Below are 26813 nucleotides of genomic sequence, written 5' to 3'. Positions count from 1 at the left end.
TTAGCGAATCACAAGAGTTGAGAGGGGAAGCGATGACTTGGTGAAAATGTGAAGAAAAAAAAAAAAAAACTTCAACTGTATTATGGAAAGCAGGAAGTGAACAAATGTAATACTACGGGATTGGAGTATTTTACTGATTGTAAAAGTAAACTGTAATATGGAAAGCAGGAAGTGAACAAATGAAACAGTTACTGATTGTAAAAGTAAACAAACTGTAATATGGAAAGCAGGAAGTGAACAAATGAAACAGTTACTGATTGTAAAAGTAAATTGTATTATGGAAAGCAGGAAGTGAACAAATGTAACACTACGGGATCGGAGTATTTTACTGATTGTAAAAGTAAACTGTAATATGGAAAGCAGGAAGTGAACAAATGTAACAGTTACTGATTGTAAAAGTACCAGATGGAGGGGTAGGATTTAATAAGCTTTGCTTCTTCCTACTCCTTTTGGACATGTGGAACTGTGAACTGATTATGTGATGCACTCAATTGTAATCTGATGCATGTTCAAATGAAATAAAACCATTACCAATACAATCAAGGGTGAACTTACCATTAGGCAAACACAGGCAATTACCTGGGGTCCAAAATGTGTCATAAAAACTGATTATACTGACTTTTTAAAAACAGATTTAAAGTACATATTATTGATTTAGTCTTAATTCACATGCGTAAAACCACATAAGAATGTGTAATATATCAAGTTTTAATCCAAACTACCATAAGCAGACATTTAGATGCTCTTGACAGCTGAGAAAATGTTGTAGTTTTAGGGGTGACACTAAGAGCGATGCTTTCCATCATAAAGATGTGAGTATTAAACTGACAAACTGTATGCAATGATGCTTAATATTCTTAACATTACAATAAAAGTTTTGAGATGATTCATTTCTTAGGTAAAAATACGAATTTTAAGGACTGTTTAGTCGATGATAAACCTTTTATAAATAAATAAAAATGACTTTTGGCAGTGTAGAAAAAGGATGTGGAGGGAGCCAATGGCTGGGTTTGTCTTGGGCCCCCAAATGACGAAATACACCCTCAAATGACACAGCAAAAATGACACAATGTCAGTGACAGGTATATAGTTTTCTACTGTATCATTTACACACACATTGTTGTTATATTACATTTATTTACCAATCAATCTTTGTGTTAACGGCTAATGATTGGATCCTTAGTTAGTTAGCTTGTTCTTTCTTTGAGGTGATTGGTTTGGGGGCGTGTGAGTGCAGACCAGATGCATGTCATCACCCTGATTGGACTCTCCCAAGTTTCACCTGGAAGAGGGGAGGCTTAACTTGAGTTTTTCTTTGTAACTATTCAGTTAATTATAATATTGGGGTTAAAATGTACAGAAATCAAAACCTAAAGACATTAACATTAAAATGTATTTGTAATATAAAGGAAGGATTTTAAAAATGTAAATATGATGCTTTTTGTAGGAAGTGCCTTACCCTCTAGTTGAGGATTTATGGTTGGGTTCTCGCTATATAAAGGTGTCTGCTACGGCTAGTAAGAGGCCATTTTTACAACTAAAATCTTTAATGAAGACACATTTGCATAATGGCTACCTCCACCTACTCTAATATGTTTCTTCTCCAACACTGCTTCCTCTTCTGCCTTGATTTTGTTATAATAGGAATATGGTTCTCAAAATGCCATTGCCTCAAAAAAACATTTTCATGTGTACATTCTACCCCAGCCTCAGTTGTTTTGTGTAATTTGTTATTTCCAACCAAGGCAGCTTGAGTTGACAGAACTGATTACACAGAAACTTTAGGATTTGGGGAAAGATTTGCACCAGTGACGCAGTCCAAACAACAGCCTTCTAAAGAAAAATAATTTATCTTTTGAACAAAACTCGAAAGTGTGCCTCGGGGGTTAAAGCCGTCAAAGCAAGATTATTTTTTTTTTCTGAGAAATTCACTGATTAGTGGCAAGGTACAAGAAAGTCCTGCTTAAAGATATCAAGTTTTGAGGGGAATTCAACTAGCGTATTTTCAAGATAAAATAAAATGGAGAACAACAGACAAAATAGGCATCTGTTAGCATAACATGAATATGTGAAATGTTAAAATAACCTTAACAGTTATTCTGATAACTATACTCCAAACAACCCACAAAGTCATCTACTATATTCATCACCTTGGCACTTACCCGTATGTTGACAAAGCAGCACGTTGTTCAAGCACCCACTTGGCTTGCTCCGTTAGCTGTGGCTAGCTAGATTTTAGCCATTCTGCCATAAGTTTCTCGTTCACTCCCTTTTTCTTTCTGCTCCTCGATTACCAATTTCGGCGACTTGCAGCTTGTAATCTGCAGAATATAAATTTTCTTTTAGTGGACATTCATAGACTTTTAAAGCAATTTTAACCAGTTTTACAAGTTGATGTTTACATTGTAAATGTTCAGTGGTGGAGGAGTGTAGCAGAGACTGGGACACCATCCTAGAGCACCCACTCGCAGCTGTCAGTGGGAAAAAAAACATACATAAGTCACTGTAGAGTAGAAGTCACACCCCCGGCCAAAACACAGGAAAAAAAAAAGTTAGATTTATAATCTGGAAAATATGGTAATTCTAATTTTAACTCTTGCACAGAGCAATAATGTCCATCCATTCATCATTTATAATTATTATTGTAATATCACATTATACATGTAAAACTATAATGATTCCCTATGTAATATGTTTATATAAAATAACTATATAATATTGTTTTCATGAAAACCAAGGAAACACTATTAAAATCATAACCAAATGCAGTTATGGAATTCCAAATCATTCGGATGCTGGTTGTTTATTCCTTCAAGCCAAACATTCATGCTGAGATCTGCACTGCATCTTTCATTGTTCAGTGTTTTATCATATTTGCCTCAGTGACCATGAGCTGACACAGTAGTCCATGACAATGATCAATTCAGGCAAATTTAAATCAGCTGACATTTTGGATGCATTTTACAACTCCTAAATGCTTAGCAAGCTCTGCGATTGCATCTCTCACCCATAATCCGATCATAAGATTCCAAAGCGACAAGGTGAGTTTTAATATTCTGCATGAAAATTTGGGTTGCCGAGGGTTTTATGATGACTGGAGAAGGGTTTAAATATTCTACTGTAACTGGGCTGAGAGGCGGGGTACACCCTGGACTGGTGGCCAGCCAATCACAGGGCACATATAGACAAACAACCATTCACACTCACATTCATACCTATGGACAATTTGGAGTCGCCAATTAACCTAGCATGTTTTTGGAATGTGGGAGGAAACCGCGGAAAACCAACGGGGAGAACATGCAGAGATGCCCGAACGAGGAATCGAACCCGGGTCTCCAAGCTGTGTAGCCTGCGTGCAAACCACTTTTCACCATACAGCATCAAATTAAGCAGCTTGTCCCTAAAATATATTGATAAAAATATGCATAGTAAAGCAAATTTGACATGTTTTTAACTTATTCTAATTCCATTCAAATACACTGTTAGTGGTTTACACTGGTCACTAGGTCTTAGTAATGTTACTGTATCTATATATGTACGTTTTTAAAAGTAACCTATTTCACCTTCTGTAGATTTAGTTATTCTCCTTGTTGGTGTAAACATTGCCCCCCTTCCTTTAGGTTCATCTCCTCCTCCACATTTATACCTATGGACAATTTGGAGTCGCTAATTAACCTAGCATGTTTTTGGAATGTGGGAGGAAACCGGAGTACCCGGAGAAAACCCACACATGCACGGAGAGAACATGCAAACGCCACACAGAGATGGCCGAGGGTGGAATCGAACCCTAGTCTCTTAGCTGTGAGGTCTGCGCGCTAACCACTCGACCGCCATGCAGCCCGAAATGCAGTCAATCACACTCACAAACGACACTAGTCCACTCATGTCTCTGGTATACTCCATGTACTGTATATGATATATGAGACATCCTATTTTTTCCATATAATACAATACTGTGACTTTGAGTTCAGAGCTGAGTCCAACTACTTTATACATGTGCTTATCTGAAACCCCCCCACTGTGAGACGACTGCCAAAGTCTTGAGTGGTTTGAGAAAGTCTCATTCCACAAGCACATTTTCAGCCTCATTGCGTTGTACCGATCCTAGAAAAGAAGATCTATATGCACAATAACTATCTTCTGTGAGCACAATGCTGGATATGGTTATGACGAATATGGACATCAGATTTTGTGTGGTGGTGAAATAAGGAACCGAGAGAAGTCTGATGATAGGGAATGAACAGGATGAAGCAGCACTGGGTGTTTTTGCAGGGGAGCCAATGGGTGTGCGTACGAGAGAGCACTGAGTCGAACAGATGTAATCAGCTTGTGTGGATGCAGAGGTAATAACTCTACAGGCGAAAGCCACAGAAGTGAATCTGTCTCTGTCGTGAAGATGCGGTGCAATCAGGAAGGCGAAAAAAGCAAGCAGATAAAGCAGCATTAAGTTTGGAAGTCGGGCAATGCAATGCACATTTTACAAAGTAAATCAACTACATAGGAATTCTGATATCTGGTTGATGCCCAACTTTTAGAAATGATTAATCTTAATCCGGTGTGTGAAGCAGGTCCAATATTCAGTGGAATCTCGAATACTTTTGAAGTCGTGCATTTTGGAGTGAGTCGCTGATGGTTCAGTGGTTGACTGGCATGATTTTAGTTCCAGGCAGCTTTGGTGTACTTCCCATTCAGTGATGATGGGAATGCTCCGCTGCCTATTTTTGCATGTGATTGACCGATTTGATAGAGTGTATAGTCAATTGGGATAAGCTCCAGCTTTCCACTGGATGAGTGATTTGTAGCCCACATTATTAAAAAAAAAAAACAAAAAAAAACCTTAAACTGTATTATGGAAAGCAGGAAGTGAACAAATGAAACAGTTACTGATTCTAAAAGTAAACTGTATTATGGAAAGCAGGAAGTGAACAAATGAAACAGTTACTGATTGTAAAAGTAAACTGTATTATAGAAAGCAGGAAGTGAACAAATGTTAACAGTTGCAGTTAATTCTAAAAAAATATATTTTTTTCAATTAAACAAATTTTTTAATTTTTTTAAATATATATTTTATTTAAAAAAATAAACTATATTAGGAAAGCAGGAAGTGAACAAATGTAACAGTTACTGATTGTAAAAGTACCAGATGGAGGGGTTAGGATTTAATAAGCTTTGCTTCTTCCTACTCCTTTTGGACATGTGGAACTGTGAACTGATTATGTGATGCATTCAATTGTAATCTGATGCATGTTCAAATGAAATAAAACCATTACCATTAAACAGCTAGGAGACCCGGGTTCGATTCCCTGTTCAGGCATCTCTGTGTAGAATTTGCATGTTCTCCCCGTGGGTTTTCTCCGGGTACTCTGGTTTCCTCCCACATTCCAAAAACATGCTAGGTTAATTGGCGACTCCAAATTGTCCATAGGTATGAATGTGAGTGTGAATGGTTGTTTGTCTATATGTGCCCTGTGATTGGCTGGCGACCAAAGTTTTCAGCTGAATGCATCACAAATATATAATTTGAAACACCAACCGACAGGCCATTGAAAACACTCTTTGGAATATTCATCATAATTTTGTTGAACAAGATCAAAACCAACAGCACTAAAGAGATGAATACCCAACCGACGCAAGCCTCGTTGTCAAGTCAATGGTCGAGTAAACAAAAGCCAGACTTTTGTTACTTTTACGTCTCTTGTGACTTGCCAGCACGACACAGGTAAGACTTCAAAGGCTGTGACCATGACAGTACCAGACTCGTTTTATTGCAAGCTGTTGCCATGGCAATCAAACTGTGTCATAAGTACATTGCAGTCAGTTATTTGTGAGCAGGAAGTGTTGCCATTGGAGACCAGGTATTGTGGTAGAGATTAAAGCAAGATAGATGGTCTGCCAGTACAGTATAGCATTTTATTACAAATCAGATATTGTTGATTTGAGTATGCGTCCATTGGGATTGTCTCAATTGGCATTGAACCTGCAAGAAGCAATTGCATTCCAGTCATTGTATGACTCTGCTGTGTTAGATACGTGTTCCTTTTTAATGGGGTTATTATGGGTTTTGTATTGATTGCTGTGTTAAAACAACTGGATACCGCTGGGCAGATTAGCAGGAGTGAGAAAGGTTTTAGCCTATTGTGATGTAGCGTTATGGCAGAGCTGGAGCAGCTGTTGGACTGACAATGCCTGTTAGGGGCCATTTAACAGCAGTCGACCTGCTGTTCCAAGCGGGTGACCCGACACAGCGCTCCCGCTGTGGCCACATATGTCTTTTCCAAGCAAACACATAGCTTTGCGTACACATCAACGCATCAGAAGTCATCTCATGCACACTCAAACTCAAACTGTAGTTGCACATCAGATGCTTCAAAACTTCAAAATTAGTGTTTATGATTATTTTTTTTGTGTAATTGTTTATGGAATTGACTAACATCTTAAAGAATACAACATATAGACTTTATTATAAAATACATGATATTGATATTGACAACTTTGACAGAAATGCATATGAAGTACAATTCATCAAAATATGACAAGCAGAGCCGGCTAGCCCATTAGGCGCTGTGGTTCCCAGGAGTGCCCAAAAAAAAAATTGGAGAAAAATAATAAATATAATTACATTAAAAATAGTAATTACTATTATTAAAATGGAAAGCAATGCCAAATTTAATACAATTTAATTTATTTTGCAAACTGTGTAAACCACCGATGGTGGGAGGGGGGGGCAGTTTGGATTGGGCTGGCTCTGATAACAAGGCAATACTGAGAAATAACATGATATAGTCAATAATTACACTTTATTTCAAATGAAAACAAGGAAAGTATATGAAATAATTCCCATCCCTTTTTGGAAAAATTTAAAAAAAAAACATTCCAGCTTTTTTGTGGTACACTTAACGACCAAGATACAAACAAGCACAGCTGTACTGGAAAAGTATGATTTATGATCTGCCCTCATCCTGCACGCTGAACATGCACTGTGCATAAGCCACAACGATCCATGCTGGGGACCCATTTTGCGCAAGGGGGCGCATATTTGGCAAATGCGCAAAGGATGTACATTACTGCCGTGAGGCATAGGGCGACCACTCAGCTCGAGGCAGGCCAAATAAAATTCAGCTTTGGGCACCAATTTGGCCGAGGGTGGTCCTGCTCATGTTCATCTAAAATAATTACAAAATCACTCGCATATAAAAAATATTGAAAAGTACACAACAAGGCAAAATTTCCATGCTAAATTAATGTTCAAATATATACAGGATACAATGTAAACATTTAGACAGCATGGCCATACAAAAAATATAATAAAATCATAAATCCCGCAGATTTGGTCAGTGGAATGAATTGTTCATATTCCAGCATACAAAGACGTCAATATTTGTCCATTCATTTTTGGAGTAGTAGTCAGTAATTGTAGTAAATTCTTATTAATTGGAGCTTCTTTCTGCAACTCCTATTACAAATTAAATTTGTTTTCAAAATGTACAAACATTAAATAGCCGGTAAAAAAAAAAAATTGCGAATATTAGGTGTGTTAAGTAAACTAATTACCTTACATAAAAATTTCAATGATTTTTGTTTTGTTGGTTTATTGTAAACTACTTCAATTTTACACAAAGCATAATTTACAAAGTATGAATGATTTTGAGTGCAACTCCCACATATCAGAACTTGTGATAAAAGTACATTACTAGGGATGCTCTGATCAGGGTTTTACAGTATGCTGCCGATGCCGATTGAACTGAAATCGTCCAATACCGATCATATAGATTAATTATACATTTTAAAATTGGTAGTGATAATGATTTAATTTAATTTGATCATGTATACGTGTTACAAAGTAATAAATCACATCATTCAATTCACAGTTCCACATGTCTTAAAAGGAGTAGGAAAAAGCAAAGCTTATTTAATCCTACCCCCCACGTCCATTCCACATCTGTTGCAGTACATTTATTTAAATATTCAAATGTATTTATGACGAGTGTTATTGATCTGGTGTGCCATAAAAAGGGGAAAAGTCAGGACAATTTTAAGGTCCCTTGGCTGCCACGGAGCAGGTAATAATAGATAATTACTTATAAATTTAGTCATGAATTAATGGGGGGAGGGGGCTTCTTTTATTACGTGACCCAGACTTTGATGAACCCGGTGTCTCCCGCTGAGAAAGACATAAATTATTTTACTGACTGTCACACACATGGGTGAGCGTTAGCCTCCAAAACTCACCATACTCCATCAAGTGTTGTTCTTCAAATACCCTGTTAAAACTTGCTAATTAAAATAGTTGGTGGCGTTTAATCAGTATATGCAGCTCACGCAATTTTTTTTATGGAAAACAGTCAATACTGATCGGTGCCCAGTCGATCGGATCATCACTATAATTTACTATTATCCAGTTTATTCGACTTGGGAAGAGTTATACAGGTATACTCCATTACTAGGAGTCGATCCGATTGATCAGCCACCGATCGGTATCGGCCAAGAGGCGTGCAAACCTGGATTTTTATTGATGTTTTTGGTTAATAATGTGAGAAGACTAGAAATAAATTGTGAAATACAAAACATGGGTTGTGGATAGCAGCATTTTGTTCATGTTGTGGTAAAACAAGCATAATGGCTTTGTTTGGCTTGAAATAAGATATGAAAATAAATTTAAAATATTTATAAATATTATTTATATTATTATATAAATATTATTTATAAATATTTAACATTTAAAATAATTTAATTTTGTAAAAAAACCTTGGTGACCCCGAATATAGCCAGTAGTCCATTTAAACATTTACACTGCATGTATGTATGGGTGTTGGTATCCGTATTGGTGGATTTCACTCATGGATTATTTGGATCGGTATCGTCAGCATCAAACACTGATCGGAACATCATTACTCATTACTGTAATTTATTTTGGGATTCTGGCACACTCCTTTTTATAAATACTCTCCAAAACCTAAATGTTTTGAGGCTGTTGCTCGGTAACTCAAAAGTTTCAGCCTCTTAGCCCAAAACTATAATTTTTTCACCTCCATCCTTGAAAAGAAGGATGGTGTTCTTGATGATTTCATCAACATTTTTCTGAACACATCGACCCGGGATGCCAAAGAGCTCAATTTTAGTCTCATCTGACCACATTACATGCTCCCATGCCTTCTGAGGCATTCAGGGGTTCATTGGCGAACTTCAGACGGGGTCTGTACCTGGGCCTTGCGGGCATGGATCTCATTCCATGAAAGCAGAGTGTTTTAGCAACGGTCTTCCTGAAAACCTCGATATCATTAACAAGCTCCCGCCTGCATAATTCTGAGTTGATCCTTCAATTTTCTCTGAATTACCCTTACACCACCAGGCGCTCCAAAGTTGACTGCATTTTTTTTTTTTTTTTTGCTTTTTTAAATTATTGTACCACCAGTGGTCCCTTTGTCACCAGGCTACAGGACTCATTTGTGTGTTTCATGGACACACTGATCTGTGGGAGGGGGAGAATTATTTCTGGTTTGTAGGAGATTCAATATTTATCCAATCTGTGATATGCTGTTAAAATGAACCTACCATCATAAAAATCAGAACTCTTCCTGTCTTTATAAAGGGGGAAATAAAAAATCATTTTCGCCAGTGTCTCTCATACACACACAAAAACGTTTCTTTTTTTTTGTCCAGCAAAAGCAGCAACAATGGAGGGAGTTGTATGAGTCTGCACACCTTTCCAGCTGTATAACAGGATAGGATGGTTATGCCATGGTATAGCCGTAACTCCCACAGTGCAGCGCGACCAGAAGGCGATCTCTTAGAATCTCCTGGCTGGGATATTCCGGGAGTTTCAGCATGTTGATACTGCAAATGTGAAGAAAAAAAATATATCGGAAATGTGTACGGAATAGTAAAGCTCTAAGGTCACAGAGGTTTATATGGAGCTGGTGGAACACTCCTGGTGTCTCATACTTTGTCCAGAAGACAGACCTTGAACCGTAAAATGAGGTACCTTTTGCACATTCCATCACACAGAGGTCTCGCTGAGTCCAACTATCAGCTTTCTTTGTGCCACAACGTAACCTGCTAGAGCGTAAATCACTGAAGAAACATATTGCCCCCTAGTGCTTAGGCATACTACTGCAAAGAAGAATACTTATGAAGTGACTGAGGTATTCTGTCTTAACCTTTTGTTCAGTGCAAAGCTTAATATGTCAAGCTGTTGGACTCATTTTCATAAACAGTTCAGATAATCTTCAGATAACACAAAGTGGCTGAAACAAATGTATCTCAAATGTGTTTACCAGGTACTGGAGGTAGGAAGAAGGTTGGAGGTGTATGGCACTGCAGCTATGGTGAACTTCTGTAAACCGCTGCCACCCATTAGATAGGCGAAGCCACCATGAGGAACTCTGGAACTGATAACAATTAAGATAAAATTACAAAACAGATGCAAATATTTAGTCATATAGAACATTTAATGGTGCAGACAAACCTTCCAGTGACAAACTGAAGCATCAGAACTCGTTCCTCCTGGGTTAGGCTTCTCACGACTTCCCAAAACCACTGTAACACAGTAAGGACAGTAAAATTACCCTAAAGAAAAATGTCTTCATCCTTTCTCCACAACAAAACTAATTTCAAGGAACATTTAAAGGGAAATTTCAACAGATGTCTTCGTACTTTGACTAGTTAAAATGTAATGGTAATGGTTTTATTTCATTTGAACATGCATCAGATTACAATTGAATGCATCACATAATCAGTTCACAGTTCCACATGTCCAAAAGGAGTAGGAAGAAGCAAAGCTTATTAAATCCTACCCCTCCATCTGGTACTTTTACAACCAGTAACTGTTACATTTGTTCACTTCCTGCTTTCCTAATATAGTTTAAGTTAATTTTTTTATTTTTTTTGTCACTTACCAAAGTACAAGGTGATATGACCATACAATGACATAATGGTTACCATAGTAACTGTCAATATAGTGATATGTATAGCACATCATGACTGGTTCAAGACTCTTCATCCTTGTATTTAGCAAACATCAACTGCTTGTATTGTTTCTTGAATTGGCTCATCATTACTCAATCCATTCCACAGTTTGATTCCACATACTGAAATGCTATGGCTTTTTAACGTAGTCCTAGCATATAAGTGCTTCAAATTTAGTTCTTCCCTAAGATCATATTTCTACTCTCTTGTAGAGAAGTATTGGAGAAATATGAACACAATAAAATGTAACATGTAATAAAATGTAACACGAAGTGCTGCACGAAAACAAACAAAAAAAACATTACCTTCATCCTAGGTGAATCGGGAAAGACAAAAACGTGTAGGAAAGAAATAATCTGTGTACTTTTACTACTGCCGTTGTCACACACAGTTGTGAAACATGCTGTGTTCAATTGTATACTGTATAACAGAAGCATGTTCTGAAGAAGTTTAGAACCATATCGGAGGTCAATAAATAATTGCATTCGACTTCGAGGGTTCCAGTATTTACTAAATGATGTGTTATATATTCAATAATAATGTAATTAAAAAAGTAAACCAGATTGTCTTTCCAAATATTCTAGGCATTAGTCCAAATCACAGCAGCTATAGATAAAGAGCCCACCTGGATGACTGGCTCCTGGGGTTCGTAGCCACTGGTGTACTCGGTGTTCCTGCACCAATCCTGCACATCGATCTCTGGCATCCCTGACAGTAGGAGCTCCTGCACACAAACACAAACATGCATGAAAGGAGTGAAGGAAAACCCTTTCCCACAGAGATTGGCTTGTTTACACAGAATATATTGATGCTCTGTAAAATGTCGCCCCAGCCGGTACATTTATGTAGTATCAAAGGTGTTTGGAGCATTGTGAATAAGCTGCGCCTCTCTTCCGGCTGTGGCATTCACACAGATATCAATACAGTTGCAGCTACGCCTTTCTGTTGTTATGCTGCTAACTGTGGTGATGCACAACCAACAACCAGTGTACAAAAGGAGGCTGAAAAGACACAAAAATCATGTTCAATGTATATACAGTACAATGCAGTTTGATTATAAACTCATATTAACAACCGCACTGTGTGTGCCGGTTCTAAAGGATGTCCTATTCTCGAAGGTCGGTCATTTTGGAGGACTGTCATCATTGTACAATGAAACAATTGTGCAATGGAATTATTCAAATGTGACCAATTATATGTTCTGCAACATCACATATAACAATGTAAACAAATCCTCTTTATAATGGAGTGTGCTATAATGCAAGTACTATACACTTGAAAAAATGGTACCGTAGCAAATGTATGAAATTGCTTGGGTGTAACAGGCCGTATCCTGATTTTAAGGTCATGATTGGGTTCATAGAACATATAACTTGTTAGCATTTGTGTGAACAGCTTTCATATTGCATTAGTTAAGTAATTATTCACCGTCATTTGCGTCACTTCCTGTGAAGAGAACTGACGTCTATTACCTGAGCTCTGTATTGTCATCAGACTTTTGAATGAATACTTTGACACTTTACCTCACCGCAGATCTTGACCGTAACTAAAGAACGGTTTGCTGATACCATTGGCTTGAATACTGTATGCAATGAGAAACTAACTTCAAGAAGAAAACGAGTTACTATTGCTAATAACAGCGAGACAAGACAAGCCAAAACATTAAGTGACAGCCGAACGTCATGACTTGTGTGATTAAAAATGGTTGGGTAATTGTTCACTTAATAAAGTCATCAAACTTTATCTATTGTGCTGTCATGGATCTGAAGGAAGAGAATACTGTCTTATGTAAATAATTGCCAGCCTGGAAGGAAAAAAATAGAAACTCATGAAACAGAATATTGCAATTAGCGTGCAGAATGGATGAGCTGGAGCAAAACACACACGAATGATGGGATCATGATGGAGTTCCACAATATAGTCAGTCTTAAGTCAGGACGGTTACGGTGATTGGAACACAAAAATTTTTGGGGTGAGCTCACTGACCCATGAGAATGGGTATTTTAGGCGGCCAATTGCAAGTTGTTTGCATCTTCTTTGAAGAGTAGCACCATGGTAGAATCAAAACAATTGTCAAATGACTTGTGAGCAAAGATTGTTCAACATCATGGTTTAGGGGCAGAATACAAAAAGAGCCTAGTCCTAGTTTAGGCCCGGATTGGTAGGCCAAAAAAAATCACAAATAAGCAGAGGCAAAGAATTGTGAGAACAGTCAAACTCAACCCAAAGACCTAAAACATGATATTGCTGCAGATGGTGTCACTGTTCAACTATTCAGCTATTCTGGGAGTGTCATTCGGAAGAATATTATTGAAAAACTGTGATTTAAAGCGGCTGTCCATGCTCAGAAATTCACCTGGAGATGTTTTCCAAAGAAGAATGGTCAAAAATACCTTCAACCAAAATCTAGACCTTCATTGGAAGCGTCATTATTCTGCAAAAGGAGGATCTCCTAAATATTGATGTAATTTTTCTGTTGGGATGCCCAAATTTAGGTACCTGCCGACTTTAAATAATTACATCAATTGCACACTAAATCCTATCAACTTGATTTCTATCTATCACCGTGTTTGTCTGCTATATGATATATTTAACTGAAATGATTTATAAAGGAAAATATTGAAAATGATTTTTTCATACCACTGTAAGAGAGGCAGAGAAGAACCACATGAAATGGAAGCAGCCTCAACAGAACAACAGGTGGCCAAAATCTTGCAATCAAAGGAAGTGGAAGTATAGGTATGATCAATGCATGCATTACACTGTATGGAAAAAATAACAAGGCCACATGTCATCATAATGCTCACCAGAAAAAAAACAAAACAAAACAAAACAGGGAAGCAAGCTCAAAGGAACTTCTACATGAATGAGCAGGTCTCTTGGAGCACCGACAGTAAAAGAGTTAAACAGAAGACCAGAAGAAGGCAGACTCAAAGACTGGATATAAAAAGATCACAGCGACTTGACTTGTGTTGGCGGCCATTTGCTGTTTTCGTGAGTATTACTCGCCGCTGCATCAAATCTCGGAGTAATAACAGAATAAACAGCAGTGTCTGTGTAGTGCAAAAACCTGTGACACTGGTCACAATTACATGAATCATATTGGATCGTCGTTTTGTAGCGGTGTTCTGCTATTTTAATTCAGCAAAAATACAGAAAGTGACCTTGCACTTTTTTTCATTATGAAAAAAGCCATGAATGAAATGTCTTGCGGTATGAAAACATAAAACAGGCCTTCCACTGTCAATATTTTCAAGAAGAGAAATGACACTGTGACCGAGGTGTGTCTAACAAACATGGAGTGGAAGTGGAAGGAGTGGAAACAATTGATCCATGTCCAAGTGACAACATTAAAGCTGCCGACACACATGGGGCGGGAGAAAAAAAAAAAAAACCCAATAACCATCTGATAGAGCTAAATCAGGAGGCGGGGCTTCAAGGTGACCCTCTCCTTTTGATTCCAACCCCCAAGCCAGGCATGGCTAATCAATCCTTACATTAGATGCAAGCGGGACAAGCTGGCAGCGGAGAATAAGGTGAATACCGACTGACGAGAGGACAACGAGAGACACAATGGGGAGGGACGACGACTTACCAATTCATATTCATCAAAAAGCTGGATGAGTGAGGGCGGGATGAAAGTGTGGAATCCTTGCAGGAAGGCGTTTATCTGTGGCTGGATGGCCCGTGTCATTCTTAGCTCTGTCACAAGCTGGACATACTCATCCTGGTGCACACACACACACAAAATAAAGTCTTCAGAAAGACACATGGCTCATTGTTAACTAACTAACTAACTAAATGTGGCACAACAACAGTGACAAGCTCCTCATACGAATAAATTAAGTATTACTATAATATTAAGGAACTACATACTGCATGGATAATTTGGCAAAGAGGACAGGTATATGTAATTATATTAAATCACACACACAAAAGCAGTACCTTATTATCCTGAGTCACAACAATGCCCGTGCCTCCTGGTTTGAGAGGCACTTCCTCCATGGCACCAAATACATCAGTCTCCACAGAGAAGGTGAGCTCCAGACCCAAATCACTGATGTCATTGTCCAGGATCCACTGCAGGTTTTTGGCATACTCTGGATCAATGGATGACACATCTTGGTAGTTCACTGGGATACCTGGAACAAACAATCACTACATTACTACATTGGGAAATATGAACTTAAGCTTAACTATGGAGGTGTTAGTTCATGTCTAGAGGGCTCTAATGATGCTCCAAATGTTGTTGTTTTTGTACAATGATAATAAATACGACTTGAAGTTGTAAAAACTTTATTTAGGTCGTAAGCAGGTTTTCCATGCTGCAAGTATGGAAAAATTCAATTTATAAATTAGAAATACTACTTCACGGAAATTACTTATCATGCTCGTGTCTGGAGGAAAGTAACCACAATAACGGAGGTACATTATTTAAAAAAAAAAAAAAAAAAAACTTAAACTGTATTATGGAAAGCAGGAAGTGAACAAATGTAACAGTTACTGTACCAGATGGAGGGGTAGGATTTAATAAGCTTTGCTTCTTCCTACTCCTTTTGGACATGTGGAACTGTGAACTGATTATGTGATGCACTCAATTGTAATCTGATGCATATTCAAATGAAATAAAACCATTACCATAAAGTATTTTGGAACCTTAATTATTTGAAGCATTATTGTCTATATATAGTCTATATTAACATATTATGAACATTAAAACCGATACTAATCTTGCAAAGAGATTAGGCTTTGGGTGATTAGAATCCAAATGTTTATAGAGAATCCTTCGTTTTATGGATATGCACGGGAGAATTTTGAATTATTTTTGTCTTTAACGCTGTCAGTCGGGTTCAGACAGTCAACATGAAAGCATCACATTCTGAATTTCTTTTTACCCAGGATGTGCTTGTAGAAGGAGCGGGTGAAATAGATATTGACCAGCTGCCTGTGATACAGAGCCAGACCCAAGATTTGGCCCGCAAACCGGAAGTAGTTCAGGTGGTCTGGGTTCACTGAGGAGTTACTGTTGGGCTGGAAAGTTGTACCTGTAAAATCGGAAGCACACCATGATACACATGGATTCTGTGAAATAAAAACATGTGTGTTATATTGAATGGTATAATACAAAAGCAAAGGCGGTGTACCGTCAGCTGACTGAGTGAAGAGAGCGTAGTCTGGATTGATTATCTCATTAGACAAGATGTCAAACCACTCTCGAACAACACCTTGACCCTGTAAACAATTGCGAACATCAAATATCAACATAGTTCTCTCAGTATGGAATTGTTGCAACTGAAAAAAAGGTGAATCAAAAGTTTTCTTGCTGAGAAACACATTGTGTGGCACCATCCAAAAACGCACCATCCCTTCCTCGCCGTGGAAGCGGACTGCAATCCCTTGCTTCAGTTTCTCATTGGTAGACTTGGAAACCATTTCACAGCTGCTTCGAAATATTGAGTCTATTGACAGGGGGACCAAAACATTTGTGATTATTGATTAATAAAGGAACTATACACAATACACACTGTACCAAAAATAAATAGGTATTATAATATAAGTCTAATATTGCGACATGACACGAGAAACACCACTTACAACAACTCTGACAGTCAATCAACAAAAATTGAACAAGGTACAAACAAGAACTCTCATCGACGGTGTCGGTGAACCTAATGTTTTTGTGCAAAAACAACAATTTGCACACAAATGTTCTTCTCACATAGACATGAAAGATTATTTAAGGTATCTACCTCTGTGGATGAGTAGGATATCGCTCTCATTGACCGGGCGATGAACCATGTCTGAGTCCGGCTGACCAGCAAGAAGATGCTCGTAGAACCACTCACACCGATCCTTGAAGGGCTGTGGAGGAAAAGCACAACTTCAACAAACGTCACACAGCACTTTCCACCCTTAAACTAATTACCACTTTGCCTTGCTTTCAAATCTCAGACTGTGGATTTTCAGTCTCAACCAACGGCCTGGAAAGCCTTCTTTGTTGAAATACTCCTCTGTAATACAGAGTTGGAGCTCAGTTCTATTTGCATAATGTATGCCTTTGTTCTCTAAGCGGCAGAGGTAGAGTGAAGGATGAGCGTGGAAGAGAGAGAGGCTTTTTTTCCTCCTGGGGCTGTGAGGCGTACTGAGAGAGAAATCAGATGAAATCAAATTCACCAGGTTAAAGTCTGTAATTAAAACAAGGGCCTGCTCCCAGGCGGGCCATAATCCATACGTAACGAAGCTTGGCATTCTGCAGCTCCAATATGAATACTGACGAGAAAGTGAGTTGGGCGAAATCTCAAATTGTTCATTTAAGAAGCTATACAAAATAGAATTGAAGGTGAGTGCAATAGCCATAGCTATAGGGTTGAGAAATAAAATTGAAATATGGACTAGACAGTGTAAAGACAGTCTATAGTCTAAGTGAAAGCGAACATCATGTTTTTGGACTGTTAAGAGGAAACCGGAATAACGGCAGAAAACTCACACAAGCACATGCAAACTACACACAGAAGTCCAGACCTAGATGTGAAACCAGAATCACCTCGCTCTGTAGCATCTCCGCTCCCCACATGATGTTCATTCATTCATTTTCTGGACTGGTCACCAGCCAATCACAGGGCACATATAGACAAACAACCATTCACACTCACATTCATACCTATGGACAATTTGGAGTCGCTAATTAACCTAGCATGTTTTTGGAATGTGGGAGGAAACCGGAGTACCCGGAGAAAATCCACGGGGAGAACATGCAAATTCTACACAGAGATGCCCGAGGGTGGAATTGAACCCTGGTCTCCTAGCTGTGAGGTCTGCGGTCTTTTTGGTCATAACTGCTTTTTATAAATCTGTTCCTCCACATATTTGGAAGACTTCTACTTGTCCCATGTCTTCGTACCTGGCCCTTAATGATGTGCATGAAGCGTGACATCAGCTCGGGACACTCCAGCAGGAAGTGGAAGTGGTTAAAGATGATCTTTGGATTTCTACAAAAAGGGAGGTAGAAATGAGACTGATATTATGATGTGAAAAGGCGGTGGTGGTGGAGAGACTAACGTCGAAGAGAATGGATTGTTTTTCCCCAATCAATGGCCGGTCTCCGGGCACCGTGAGCAGGTTGATGTATAGCCTAAGCCAAGTGCCAGACTGACTCACCTGTTTACAAAACACTTCAGCACCTCGTCATGCTTGCAGACAAACTCAATGAAGTGAGGGGATGTCATTCTGAATGAAGAAAGAGAGGAAGTGATGAGTGAGAAAGGACAGTGAAATAGACAGCAGCAACAATGCTGTGGCAGCGTCTGCTTTCCAATTAGACACAGATTACTCATCTGAAACAGCCAAATATCTACACTGAAAATGATGAATTGCCATCGGAGACGAGACTAGACCAGAATCTTAATCAACAAGCGGGGTGAAAGACATAAGATCAACAACAACAAAGACAGCCATCTCATTTCAGCAGGCATGTCAATACCAGGCATCTCTTAGCTGCTTATTAAGCACGCTTAATGATCTAATTGAGCATAATTACAGACTTGGTCAGAGTTTAAACAAAGAGAGATAACAGGCGGCATAGGCTGCACCTCAGAGAGGGGATAGAAATGTTTTCTTTTGACTTTGAGAAAACAAAATACTACAAGTAATCCAAGGTATTTGCACCACACTTGTCATGTATGTGAGATAATATAGTACAAGATATAGTTATAAAGGAAGCGAATATAAGCAATAGAAATTCAAATCTGTGAATAGGTACCGGAGTACGGGATCGGTAGCATGCTACTTTGTGCTATTCGGTCCCTGGACAACCATCGCAGGAGCCTGGTTCGCATAATTTGAGCCTGGCTAGCTGTGAGACGTAATCCCTGCAGCGTTTCCTAGGTCTGCCGGGATGGCAGCTGGCCTGGGAACACCTTGGTGAAATCCCGGTGGAGCTGGAGGAGGTGGGCGAAAACTGGGAAGTCTGGGATTCCCTATTAAGACTGCTGCCCCCAGACCTCGGACACGCTGTGCACCTACTTCCCTAATTCAAGTGTGTAAGTGAAGTAGCCGTAGAGTAAAAGTCTTGTCTCAACTACCTGATTTTAGCTAATCTGCCTGCAAAATGTAGTAAATTAAAAAGTAGCAATAGTCACGCTAGTTCTGCTATTAGTATTACTAGCATTAATGGCTATGGATTAGGCCTATTAAATGTTATGTACTGCAAAAACCATGCTTCTTGCTTCCTCTATTGATTGCCATTGCAGTGAACAAACCCTTGTGGCATCTGGCAGGAGCAGCACATGTAGAAGGCCTGGATCACGGCGCTGAGACGATTGGCTGTCATGGAGATAACATCCTCTCCGTCGGCGTACACCTCCGTTTCCATGACAATCTGAGGGTCCAGTGAGGTGGGGAGCTTTGGTGTGGTGCCAGAGTGATCGACCTCCCGCTGTTTGAGAATCAGAGAGGCTATCTCGCTGCTGGAAGATGTGAAAGAAGGGTTCTTCCTGTTTCTGTCCAGCTCAGTGGAGATCAGCACCAGCCACTCGTCCAGCGAGTGCCAAAGCAGCTCCAACGGCTGTAAAAGCATAAATAAGATGTGAGAGGTGAATAAGATAACAGAAAAGCTAAGATAATTAATCATGAAGATATTATAAATTGATTTAAATTTTTTGCTTTCAGGGTATCTTCAGGTTGATAACATTATTCATCATATCAGAGAATTAATTAAGACCCTAAAGGAAGAACTTGCTCTGTTCAAATCAATTCATTCTATGCAATACTTTTATTTCTAAAACAGACCTGAAGATGCCCTGTCATGCAGCCCCACCTAATAAAGTTTTAAAGCAGGATTTATGCAGATAAAAAATACAAAGTTAACTTCCAGCAACTGTACAGTTGTGATCAGACCTTTAGAAACACAACAAACAACATGAAACCTCTTTTTTTTGGTTTTAAATGGAGTGTTTTATTTTCTTCTTTTTGTTTTTGGTTGTGATTTTTCGTTATGTGGAATTTTTGCATTGAGAAGAGTCCATTTTATATTTTGTTGTTTTTTTTGTGTATTTTTCAGCTGTTAAATATATTTAAATGCTCTTAACATTCCAAATACTCTTGAGAAATTAAAGTTTATTGCTTTTGATACTGTGTACTCGCATTACTATGTCATACATTATCAGTACATTAATGCAAAAAATGTTAATATAACATTGACGATGGTATCGTTAACTGGCAATAACCTGTAGGAAAATGTTCTTCCAACAAAATGTGTTATCATAACAGGCCTAGTGGAGCCACTCTCTTTCCAAAATGAAATGAAATCCACACAGAGTCAAAATTATACATATAGGCTAAATTACCTATATTCACAGGGGAAAATAGATATTTGATCCCCTGCTGATTTTGTAAGTGGAAAATTTCAGTCCAGTTTGAAGGTGTACATTTCGGACCAATGAATAATTTCCTCAGTCCATAGTGATGTAAAATATGCCACCCTGTGGACAATAACTCGGTGTTCCAGCAGTTCCCAATTCATGGCAGGGTTGAGCTTTGGTGGTTGATTGGTTTTTCACCTTGCACTTGCAACCTTCATTGGCTACCGAATGAAAAGCCTTGAGGTGACAAACACTTGAATTCAAGAAAAAACTTCCAGCAAAACATAAAGGAAGTGTCAGAGTTGATCTCGCTGCCATGTCATGTTTTTAATCAATAATAGTCATCAATGAAAGTAAATGTAACCTCCAATGTTCATTGATCATTTATATGATATTTATATATTGCCTGTAGGTATGAATGTGAGTGTGAAAGTTTGCTTATATGTGCTCTGTGATTGGCTGGTGTGTACCCTGCCCCTTGCCCAAAATCAGCTTGGATAAGTACACATTCAATATTGCCGTGCTGCAATGCTTATTATGGGTGAATATATAACTCTGATCACATCTGTATCAAGTATTCAGTCTAATGCACACAATTCCCAGGATTTCTTTGTACACAGATTGAGCAAATACACGATGATTAGAGCACTCCAGAGATGTTGCAAGGTGTTAATGAAGTTTACAGAAGCATTCGCTTTTCCCCTCAGGTTCTGACTTAGTAAAAGCCCACAGATGTACTTCCTGAACACTACTTACTTTTGTGCTTAAATCATCTTGAGTAGTGGTCATCAGAAAAAAAAAAGCAAACGCAGAAGTCCAAGGAAGATGAAAGCTTTGGTTTAGGCAATAGGACATTTACAGAAAATTTGAGGGAGTAGAAGTCTGTCAGTTAAAATTTGTTCTACTCATTCTGATTGTACCACTTCTGACATTTCTGTTGGCAACGCCGATTATATTTGACGTCAACTCGCAAACAGAGATTGTCCACATTGCCCACTAATTGCCTAATCCAAATTCAAAACAGATATAAAATGCCATTTTCAAAGGGTTGTATTTGAAAATAAAATATCAAGCTAAAAAGAGGTTACATCCAAACCAAAGCCAGTTGATTGATGATAGGAAATTAAAAAAAAAAAAAAAAGATTCCCAGCCTTGTGGATCATCAGTGTCAATATACTAACATGCTTGAGCTTAAGAAATGAAACTGAGAATATGTCAGTGGCTTACGTAAAATACAGCAGAAGCTGTCGAAGAGCACTTGTCTTTTGGTATAGCCTCTGCTTGTCTCATACGCATCTACAACCAGGATTAATGTAACCAGATGACAGTTATTGAACAATACTGATGTGTTTATTTGTTTGTTTAAATCATTACTGAGTTCATTCATCCCGCCACCAGTCAGTCACAAGGCCAGGTTAATAAAAATATGGCAATCTTACTACAATTACTAATATAATACACTATGGAATGTTCAAGTGTTCAGCTTCCATCCACCACTGGTTCTGGAGCAAAACTTTGACAGTTTTGTATTGCAACGGTTTTAGAAAAGCATACAAAATTAACCCTGGAATATATGGAGAATGGTTGCTAGTGACTATTTTTAAAAGCTGCAGTGCAATTATTATTATTAGAAGCACAAATTAAAATTATTTGAAGCATCACTACTACTACTAAGTCAGTGCTTTTCAATTATTTATTATCTGTATGCAAGCAAATGGAGAGCATACAAGTGTCAAGAGTCAAACTGCATGTTGAGTACTATAAATGTGTACATGTTGGTTGGTCTGCGTTTAAATTAAACACCCACCCCCACCCTAGAAAGTTCCCCACTACTTCAGAAGCACTGACTTAGGTCAAGATGACACACATTTATGTGTCATTGCCAGGGACTGCAAGTACATTACAGATGTAAACACATGTGAAGGTCACAAGGCCACAAGTGTAAAAACTGCTTGAAAAGCTACATACATTTTCTAATTGTTGCAGGCTCTAAGTTTTACACCATTTTCATATTTTTAAATGTGTTCTTTGACATTTTAGTCATCTGTATGAAACTTCTTTGCTACTTGGCACAATATACTGTTGTCAAATCAAAGCGCTTTACTGCCATCAAGTGGCCACACTTTGTCAATGAGCAATTATTGGACTAATGTTAAATATATAATATGTGGGATATGTAATACCGGTAATGTCATTTAGCATGATCTTTCTTTACGATCTGCCTAATGTTACTGGATGGAAGCAATACACTGTGAAAAAGCTGAAGGCTTTGCATGTCAGCAATCAGCATATCAATGACAGTTAGAGTGAAGCGCATGCAACACTTGCAGTAAACATATATAGTACACTACTGCTGCAGTAAATATGAGGTACCAACCTTAAAGACCTGACTACGAGGGGTCTTGTTGCCGTTGTAGCCCATATCGTTGCCATTATTGGGCGATGAAGGTCCCAAGCGGAATACATGGCAGAAAATGCGAACAATCCTCAGGAGACTCTTCATCTGAGCGTCATAGCTGCTGGATAGGCTGGGTAGAAAATAAAATAAAATAAAATGGTATTAGTGATTATTTGCTTTATAATGGGATCCATCCATCCACTTCTTAAGACACAATTAAAAAAAGATAGCTGACTACACTGGTCTACAAGCAAAATGCTAGTGTTTTTTTTTTTTTAGGTCACTGATAACGAAAAAGTAAGTCAAAAGTGCAGTTTGGATGTAGTTTCCAAGATACACTGTTGGCTAAAAATAGGAAATTTATGCAAAATAAGGCAAAAACAGTAGAACCAGCTCTATCTGAAAGCCTGTCTGCACATTTTGATATGTCGAGTGTAGCAGAAATTGACCAAAGGCCCAAAAGTCATTTTCGTCCAAAAAATACTTTAAATAACTAATTATTTTAATAAGGTGACAATCCTGAAAATCATACCTGAGCAGCTTGTGTCCGTTAGTGGTGGCAACTTCAGCCAAACTTGTCAAGATCCTCTGATAATTACTGTCACTCTGCTGAGAAACGTGCTCCAGAACCTGCCGGAGCTACATACAATAACACATTTTAACAAATATGTGTAACAAGTATAGCAGTATCTGGACATTTTAATGAATATGCCCAAACCATATTCTCTTTTATGTCATCATTCTGTGTCATCTGAATGAGGATCTGGAAGAGTCTGCCATGGTGCTGAATGAGAATCTCGCAGGTCTCCCCGTATCCTCCCTATATATTAAGGACAGACACAAATCAGAGTACTTCACATCGAAGTAAATGCCAACTTAATTAGAGAAACAACATACAGCGTCTGCTGCAGTGCTTACCTGGACACACAGATCAAGAGGAGTGATCCCATTCTTGTCAGCAAGGTATTTGGCTCCTCGAGAAAGCAGGATCTGTGCTGTGTCTCTTTGGCCATGACTGCATAGATTATTACTTTATGAACAAAAATTATTCTATTCATTCATTACAACATTAAAATGAATGTACTGTTGGCATCACCTGCAGGCAAAGTAAAGGGGTGTGGCGCCGGAGACGTTTGGTCGGTTGATGTCAGCGCCACTGTCCAGCAGACACAACACCGTCTGAACGGACACAACACACATCAGTCATACAGTGGGAATTTTGGAGAGCATGATCTCTGAAATCTGGTAAATAAATATATAAAAAAATATAAATATATATTTAAAAAATATATAAATAGATATATAAATATATATAATATAAATATATATAAATAAAAAATATAAATATAAACAAATAAATAAATCTGCTCAATAATAATATAATATATAATGTAATATAATACAATGATCATGAAGGCATTCTATTCTATTATATAAACATTTAACTATGAAAAGTGGCTTACAGTTTTGTGTCCGTTCTGACAAGCTACATGCAATGCTGTCTGTCCCATGGCATCCTCGACATCAACGTTGGACACATGTTGGACCAGATCGTGGAGGAGTTCAGTCCTCCCATTCACTGCCAACCAATGAATCTAAAGCAGAGGGGGTGGAGTCACACCTCTGACTATTGATCAAGACTTGAAATAAAACAGTTTATAGGTTATTTAATAAGAAGCGATGACTGCTATGATTTGTATCAAAAGCAGACGGAGTATTATATTCCACTCACAGCGGTCAGTCCCTCATTGTTGCAAATGTTGACATCAGCATTATATTCCAGTAGTTTGCCCATACATTTCTTCTGTCTGAAGGGAACAGGACAGAGTTCAGATATTCACACATCACATTGTTGCACTTGCCGTTATTGCCTCCACTAGATATAGATAGATCCTTACCCATTCCTTGCTGCAAGGTGCAGTGGGGTGCAGCCTGAGATGTCCTGGTAATTTGGATTGGCACCCCTCTTCAGCAGCAGAACAAGACACTCCACTGACCCACAGCTATGCAGAGAAAATACTAATATTAGTGAAAAATTTTGCAGATTTTACATAGAAATGCAACATCTTGTGGCATCACACTTTATCCCCATTGCACAGCTCTTTTTAAGCAAGGAACGTTATGGCTAGTCTGGCTTTTTTTGTGTGTTGGATGCCATTTCTTAACACCACCCTCCCATTTATCCAGGTTTGGGCCAGTCCTGAACATCTCCAATGTCCAATCTCCATGTGATGCTAAATATTTCTATCTATACTTATCTGAACTAGCTATTTAAAACAAAACACATGCACAGCAGACCCCAATCCCAGAACGCACTACAATTGCATATTTGAAGTGTGAAGCACATTGGAGTTTGAAACACACCTTAGCATAAGATAGATAGCCGTTCTTTATTGTCATTGCACAATAACACCACAGTGAAATTGCCAACGAAATGTCGTTGCCTGGCTCCCGTATAATAATAAATAATAATGTGGAGAATAAATAGATGACATCAAATATGAACAATGTACATAATAAATTATGTTTGTAAACAAAATAGCTCATCCAGCTCATATTTTCCACGCCGCGCTGCTCCAGTGACATCATTGAGCCACACTTCCTGTTTAGTTTTGGGGTGCACGGCTTTCAGAGGGGCTAAACTGAAATTCATATACAGTATAAGGAATGTTGAAAGACTATTGGAATTATTAGGCTGACAATTATTTTCATTCAAAAGTGTTGATTCAGTATATAAATGGTCACATTTTGATGTTGAACATACAAATACAATACTTTGTGTGTTTGGACTACAAAAATAAAGAAGTTCTTACTTGGCAGCAATATGAAGCAGGCTTCTCTTCACTCGTCCGAATGCATAGTTGACATCAAACTTGGAGTTGAGCAGCAACTCTGATACTGATCTTTTGGAAACAGTGACAAAAAAATTATTTTTGGTTGTTTGTTTATTAATTGGAGTGGGTGACACAAACACTCTCAACTTCAGCATGAACACAACACAACCAAACGTATGCTGCCCCAGGTTTACCTTTTAACTTACAACGTTTAGCGTTAAAAGGAACATATTATGCTCTTTTTTGTACAGTTGCGTACAGACCAAGGACCTCCAGTAAAAGCATGTTATCGAGGTTGGTTGGATGCCTACCTGTGCTGGTCAGCCATCACCATGGGCATAAGTGTGTATACTGCAGTTTCATTGTCTGTAAAAAAAAAAAAAAGGACTTAAGATAAAGTCTACAGTAAATTAACTGATCTGAGTTGATTTGACACTCATAAAAAAGGTTTACATTCACAACATTCACTTGTGATATATAACACTATTATTAGTGCGGCTGTTGTTTATATTTGTGAAATGTGTAACATACATTAGGTACAGTACAGTTTTCTACCGTATTAGAAACGGGACCCAAGCTATGTTTGGTTCCGGGTACTGACACCTTCAGGGTCGACATTACCTTCGGGGAGTTCCACAGTCCTGGCCCGGCGGAGGGAGCGGGTCAGCCGGTTGAGCTGTACGTTAAGCTGCTCCATCGCCCGTTCCATCATAGGAGAGCAGCCAACCGGTAGAAATTGTCGTGTCACCCAATAGGTTTATGTGATCCACATTCGAATGTGTTGTCCCTGGGCGTTGTCCATGGACGCTAACAGGGGTAGGCGTTTTTTTCTGGTACACTGCTTTACTGCTAACTCATTATTTCCCTCCCCTGCTGCCCTCCTGAACGTCAACGTTACTGCAAATGTTTCATACTTCCTGTTATGATGACGTTCACCGTTCGCTGTGGTCACTGGGTAATGTAGTCTTTAGTGACGATTTAACAACTCCCTGACCCCAAAAAAGGCTGCAATTTGTAGCTCAAAATAGGTGATGTGTTTATTGCATGATTTAATTTTAAAATTTAATGATTAGTATATATTCCAATTAAAAGTGGGGTCGTTTGCAGCCAGCTGTTGTTAAAAATACAATTAACTAGAAAACAAGAAAGTATAAAAGTCATAATATTAAGACAAAATATTAAGAAAGAGTCATAATTTAAAGAGCGTAAAGTTGTAACATGAGGTAAAATAACGTAAATTTAGAAGCGTGAATTTTA

The 26813-nt window shown here is 38.4% G+C and overlaps 1 protein-coding gene across 3 annotated transcripts; it reads right to left on the bottom strand.

The window, feature by feature from the left end:
• Positions 1 to 741: 741 nt before the first annotated feature.
• hace1 (HECT domain and ankyrin repeat containing E3 ubiquitin protein ligase 1) lies at positions 742 to 26481 on the bottom strand. 3 transcript variants are annotated; one of them, XR_009119938.1, is made up of 28 exons: positions 26178 to 26481; positions 25868 to 25922; positions 25536 to 25625; positions 24621 to 24725; positions 24455 to 24530; positions 24186 to 24317; positions 23819 to 23901; positions 23641 to 23737; positions 23441 to 23542; positions 23255 to 23361; positions 22702 to 22852; positions 21552 to 21620; positions 19224 to 19528; positions 18124 to 18192; positions 17867 to 17954; positions 16716 to 16827; positions 16327 to 16424; positions 16110 to 16197; positions 15861 to 16010; positions 14911 to 15107; positions 14561 to 14692; positions 11591 to 11689; positions 10466 to 10536; positions 10275 to 10388; positions 9703 to 9834; positions 2403 to 2471; positions 2163 to 2321; positions 742 to 1282 (listed from the first exon to the last, which is right to left on the bottom strand). XR_009119938.1 is itself a non-coding variant. In XM_058053605.1 (25 exons), the coding sequence occupies exons 1-25, from the start codon at positions 26266 to 26268 to the stop codon at positions 9732 to 9734; spliced, it is 2784 nt and encodes a 927-aa protein (XP_057909588.1). In that variant the 5' UTR covers positions 26269 to 26481; the 3' UTR covers positions 6463 to 9731. The 3 variants fall into 3 exon arrangements, 2 of the variants coding, with proteins under 2 accessions (XP_057909588.1, XP_057909589.1); XM_058053605.1 differs by lacking the exons at positions 742 to 1282; positions 2163 to 2321; positions 2403 to 2471 and having other exon boundaries at positions 6463 to 9834; XM_058053606.1 differs by lacking the exons at positions 742 to 1282; positions 2163 to 2321; positions 2403 to 2471; positions 21552 to 21620 and having other exon boundaries at positions 6463 to 9834.
• Positions 26482 to 26813: the final 332 nt, after the last annotated feature.

Source organism: Doryrhamphus excisus, chromosome 17 (assembly GCF_030265055.1).
Source record: "Doryrhamphus excisus isolate RoL2022-K1 chromosome 17, RoL_Dexc_1.0, whole genome shotgun sequence".
In the NCBI taxonomy this organism is placed as follows: Eukaryota; Metazoa; Chordata; class Actinopteri; order Syngnathiformes; family Syngnathidae; genus Doryrhamphus; species Doryrhamphus excisus.
Note: the sequence above shows the minus strand (reverse complement) of the source record. Positions and strands in the feature narration are given on the sequence as shown.